This window comes from Carex rostrata, chromosome 15 (genome assembly GCF_964058835.1).
Source record: "Carex rostrata chromosome 15, lpCarRost1.2, whole genome shotgun sequence".
NCBI lineage: Eukaryota > Viridiplantae > Streptophyta > Magnoliopsida > Poales > Cyperaceae > Carex > Carex rostrata.
The window spans coordinates 3,881,209-3,886,909 of NC_135932.1; the positions used below are offsets into that span (position 1 = coordinate 3,881,209).

Here is a 5,701-nt window from a genome sequence, read left to right on the forward strand (position 1 = left end):
TACCCATCAGAACTGGAGGCATTGTTGTTCTAGCAATAATCTTTTTAGTCTATTTGACTAATTTGCAAAAACATACAACTATTGAATTTTACGATTTCTTCTATTTTAGAATTATGCAGGTTTAAGTCAAATGGAATTGCAATATGGAATACTTGAACTGAAGAAATCATGAAGACTTATCAAGAATGTAAATTGTAAAATCTAAACTTGGTAAAGTGTTTTTGATGTTGTTTCAACAGGATAAAAACGTTGGTAACGTTTGTAAAACGTTATAACGATTATACCTTAAGAAAACGCTGTGAAACAACTTGATCAAAGGCAAAGGAATCAAAAAAATATGCTGTAACGTTTTAAAAAGTTACAACGTGTTCTGTAACGTTTTAGAAATTGTGCTGTAACGTTTTAAAAAGTTACAACGTTTTCTGTAACGTTTTAGAAATTGTGCTGTAACGTTTTAAAAAGTTATAACGTTATGTAACGTTTTAATTAAATTCAGCCTTCAAACAATTCCTGTTTTTGATCAAGATTTTACAGAACAAAATGTTATGTAACGTTTTACAACCGTTGTAACGTTTTGGATCGATTAGCTGAGCTGTAAGAAAATTGAAAACCTAAAATCGCATTATAAGATAAAACGTTGTAACGTTTTTAGAAAACGTTGTAACGTTTTAGCTCAATTTGCTCTTTCTGGAGCTGTCTCTATAAATAGAGCAGTGGGATCTCTTCCCCACTTAACCCTAGCCGTCCCTAATTGCAAAAGAGGCGATTTTCTGTGAGCTTGGTTCCACTATTGTTGATTGAGCTTAAAACTTCAATATCTCTCAATCAATCTCAAACAACCTCAAACCCACTTCACTAATCTCTAATTAGATTAGGTTAGAGTGATCTATTGAGTGTTTCTTTTGTTCTTGAGTAGCTTGTGTGACTTCCCTTGTTTGTAAGGGCTCGCCGGCTCAAACCTCGAGTTGCTCGTGTGACTTCCCTTGGTTGTAAGGGCTCGCCGGCGCTCATCTCTCGTTGGCCGTGACTTCCCGTTTTGTAAGGGCTCACGGTTCACAATTGTAATCCTTTCATATTGGGTAATAGAAAGGCGCACCTAGAAAGAGGTTGCGACGCCCCGGAGACGTAGGCCTTTGTTTTGCCGAACTCCGTTATCATCCCGCGTGTCAATTTCTCTAAACTCATCTATTTACTTTTAATCGCATTTATTTTCAGTTTTTGAGCTAAATTAGCGGTGCCCCTAGAACAACAGGCATGACTGACGGGTTTCGCGAAACTATCTCTAACATGGCCAAGGTGCTGTCCGGTGAGGATATATGCACCTTTATTTGTATCATTTGGTCAATTTGGAGAATGAGAAATGAAGTAATTCACAGGGCCAAACTTCACTCAATTCAGTCTTGTAAGGGCTTCTTCAAGAAAGAGATAGAGGCTTGTCAGATAAGGAGGCTGACGGAAGGCATGATTCCAACAAAGCACCTAACCCAATCCTGGGAACAGGTAAGAGATCCCCAACAGGACCAGCTGGACTACCCTTACCAGTGCTATGTTGACGGTGCATGGGACAGTCAAGGCAAGGCTGGAATAGGGGTATATGTGCAGCACAGAGGAGAAGTCGTGTGTTGGATGTCAAAATCAGTTCAGGCAATTAACCCGGCTCAGGCAGAAGCCAAAGCAGTGTTGGAAGGGTACATGATTCTGAACCAAATAGCCCAAGGCAAGGGTTTGATTTATTCTGACTCTAAAGATACAGTTGCAGCGCTAGGAAGCATAATACCTATGATAGCAGATTGGAGGTCTTTTGATGATATATGGATGGCGTGGAATCTTCAAGTGCAGCAAAACACTGATCTCAAAACAGTATATTGCTCCAGATTAAATCCAAATCTCATAAAGGCTCACAATTTAGCAAAACAGGGTAGGCTATATGGGTGGGACAATCAGGGTAGCTTGGAACCTGTGTTTTAATTTGGAAGAAGTGATGTAGGCCTACGGGCCATGTAAGAGCCCAAAAAAAAAAAAAAAAAAAAATTTAACATTGAGAACATTTTAGTCTTTCTAAATAATTGCTTTATTTAATTCAACACTATCTTAAAACCTTATCTTCAAAATTATTGTCAAACATTTTTTCAATCGAGGGATAAATAAAAATAAACCTTGTCACTTTGTCAAACTAAACCATAGGTGAAAATGACAAGTGACGTTTCTTAGAGAGAGCTATAATTTCAACTTCGAGGAAACTAGGACTTGGAAAAAAAAAAAGTGTGGACAAAATTGAACGACCCGTAGTTTCTACCTCTGTCCTCCGGTCACAAAATGTCTAAGGTCACTGTTATTGTATATGTCTAATTAGACTTTCACACTATGAAGTCAAATATGAATGAGAATCAAATATATAAAAATTTTCTACTATGAATGAAGTCAAATTCACACTATTCATAATATTTTTATTTAAAATATATTAAAAATAATATAAAAATATAAAAATATTGAAATTAAATGGGATCAATTGATCCCATTCAAACAATGTAGATTCGCTTTTGTGTCCGACTATCTAAATGCCACTGTTATTACAACACAAGTAAAAAATAAACTATTCGGCTTGAGAAAATGATCAGTTAGAGAATAAAATAATTTTCTTACACAGACTATATATTTTTATTTTAAAGAGGGGTGAAATGGATTTTTCTTTTAGAAATTTAAAATGAGTTTTAATAGAAAAGTCATCAAATTGGGTATATTTGTGATTTTTTTTAATTTAGAGGGGCAAGTATGATATTATGAATTTTAGAGAAGGAAAAAATGTAACGTCGAGATTTGTGAGAGTTATACATGAGATCACCCCCTTGTATAAAATGTTTAGAAAATTTGAACATAATTCACAATTTTCTAAGTTTTTTTTGTATGTGGCGAACACATGCGGTAGCTCATGATCAAGGATCTTAATTTTTTGGTGATTATTTTATATTACATTTAAAAGTTTTAAGCATTCACTATAAAATTTAACCCAATAAATGTCAAAATTAAACTTTTGGTTTGGTTTAGTTTTCAACATTATACGGTGGAAAATAGACCCCCTCTCATGTTCTTTTTTTTTTCTTTTTCTTTTTTGAGACAGATATGAATTTGTCCTCCAAAGTTATTTATGCAAAAGAAGAATTGAAAATCCATCCAATTATGGCCGAATCATCGCTGTTATTATTTAACAACTGATGATCAGACTCTGCCATTCAATTGAACAATTCCTATACGCAGAAAGCAACAATTTTGAAACAGCAAACGAAAACATCTTTATTATAAAAAAAAGGGCAAAACATCACCAACAAATTCACATCAAAATAGCAACAAGAAGTCTTAAAAACATGTATAAGCAATTCAACTTCCAACAAAATTAAGATTCAAGTTTCCACGGTATCTATATCGGAAAAGTCAACCGAACTTAAAGATCCTTCTGAGGCAAGCATAATTTCTGTAGTGATCACCTTCTTTTGTGGGATCGAGCTGATCTTTGCATGTTCTTCTTTGGTTAATTCCCAATCGAAGATTTCCACATTCTGTATTAGCCTTTCTTTGTTGAAGCTCTTTACTACAATGCCTGCGCCTTGCTCCAGAATCCATCTCAGTGAAATCTACAAAATATAATAATACAATAAAATTTAACTAATCATCAGTTGTTGGTTGTTGGAATTTATCAAGAAGAAAATCTCTTATGAGACATTATGTCTGTAGGATAATTGAATGTTAATTAAGGTGTTAAAATCCTAATGCTTAATTATTAATCAACTGATATTCTTGAAAGATTTTATATACTGGTCAAACTCTTGCTGCTGCACCCATCGATAATGCTAATACCAATATATAATGCTTGATTGATATGAAATATCTGCTAATAGCGAAAAAGAGCACCGCCGCACCTGTGCAACACTTTTGCCTTTGGCATCTGCTATTTCTTTGAGCACATGAGATGTTAAAACTGCATTAGGGATGATGAAGTTCATTTGGCCACCTAAAGGAGAGTAGGCAGTGATAGTTATTCCTTTCTTTGTGCAATATTCCTTCAATTTTTGTTGCTGCCATCCTGGATTCATCTCAACCTGAATCAAAAAACATATTTTTTATTTATTATTCAACAAAAGAACCTTTTTAAGTAAAAAAAAAGGGAAAACCGACCCCACACACATTTTCATTTAAACTAGATAAAAATGAACTTCCACCATTATTTTATAAATTACCTGATTAACAGCAGGGGGTATGGTAGCAAACTGAAGCAGCTCCTCAAGCTTCTTCGTAGTGAAATTGCTCACTCCAATGGACCTTGTCAGACCCAACTTTTGACACTCTTCCATGGCCTCCCACACACCTTTTAGGTCCAGAGGCATCACTTCCTCTCGCTTGAGCGGGTAGCTTATAGGCCCCGGTTTGATGCTTATTGGCCAGTGGATCAGATACAAGTCCAGGTAGTCCATTTTCAGATTGCTAAATGTTAATTATGAAATGAATTTAATTAGCACATGAGAAGCAAAGAAAGAAGTGTAAACTTGGAAGTGTGTCAGTATGAAATTAAGCAACAGAGAAACAGATATTCTTATCATGTCGAAGTTTAATTGTGAGGCAAGAAGTGGTATCCATAATTAATTATGCCAAATTCTGTAAATGAATAGTTTCCGGTAAAGAATGGGATACTGCCTCTTTTTTTCAAAATAAATAAATAAATAATACCAATTTTTTTTTTTTTTTAATTTTATGCTAAAAGCAATAGACTACAAAAATTGTCTTATTTAAGGAAGGAAAAATACAATAAAATTTTGAACTACTGGGAAATAACTATAATTCATTGTTTGAATTTTCTTTCATATTGACTAAGATATTTCAACAGCATGACAGGATATACATCATAGTGCACATCCATTGGCAAAGTTTTGGAAGGGAAAGTAAATGGATTGTCATTTTCGGATTGATGTATGACCTCTGTTTACCAATCCAAATTAAATTAAAATATCTACAGTTGAGATAATTAACCCACAAAAGTTTAACAACAAAAGGGAAAATTAGGAAGTTACCTGAGACTAGTTTTAATGGCAGAGAGCACCCGATCAGGATGGTTGTCGGTACACCATTGCTTGGTGGTGATAAACACATCCGCACGGGACCCGATCAGACCGAGGCGCACGGCCTCAGCGATGGCCTCACCCAAGGCACCCTCCGACCCGTACTGAACTGCCGTGTCGAAGTGGCGGTATCCGATCTTGATCGCCTCTATGATGGCTGCTTTTGCTTTATCAGAATCGAACGAGAACTCGAACGTGCCTAAGGCGACAACTGGCATGTCATGGCCTTTGAGGGTTTTTAAAGGGATATTTGTACTGGTTCCTGGTGCCATCTCGGATATGAATCTGATCTTTCTTTCTCTCAATTAATTTGAACTTGAGTTTGCAAGAGCAAGGGTTGTTCCTTGTTTATATATAGCACCAGAAGAATTAGGAGTGTTCTAGAGCAAGGGGTTAACCTGTGAAGCAGATTTTCTATGAAAAAATACAGAGTGGTGAATGATGCGCTCGTCCTTCTGAAATTTGATTTATTTGCCATGCAATTTAATGGACGTAGTACAGAAAATGAAAATTATTCGAATTCTGTCAAACTTTTCTGTTAGAGTGCACCAAAAAAAATACTAAGTCGTTTATTTAATTGATAAAATGGGCCT

At 35.4% G+C, this 5,701-nt stretch overlaps 1 protein-coding gene across 1 annotated transcript; it reads right to left on the reverse strand.

Annotated features, from left to right (window-relative positions):
* Positions 1-3,265: 3,265 nt before the first annotated feature.
* LOC144566542 (non-functional NADPH-dependent codeinone reductase 2-like) lies at positions 3,266-5,481 on the reverse strand. The gene is made up of 4 exons (XM_078316579.1): positions 5,061-5,481; positions 4,233-4,476; positions 3,915-4,094; positions 3,266-3,629 (listed from the first exon to the last, which is right to left on the reverse strand). Exons 1-4 carry the CDS (start codon positions 5,378-5,380, stop codon positions 3,399-3,401), a joined length of 975 nt encoding a protein of 324 aa, XP_078172705.1. The 5' UTR covers positions 5,381-5,481; the 3' UTR covers positions 3,266-3,398.
* Between the last annotated feature and the right edge of the window lie 220 nt (positions 5,482-5,701).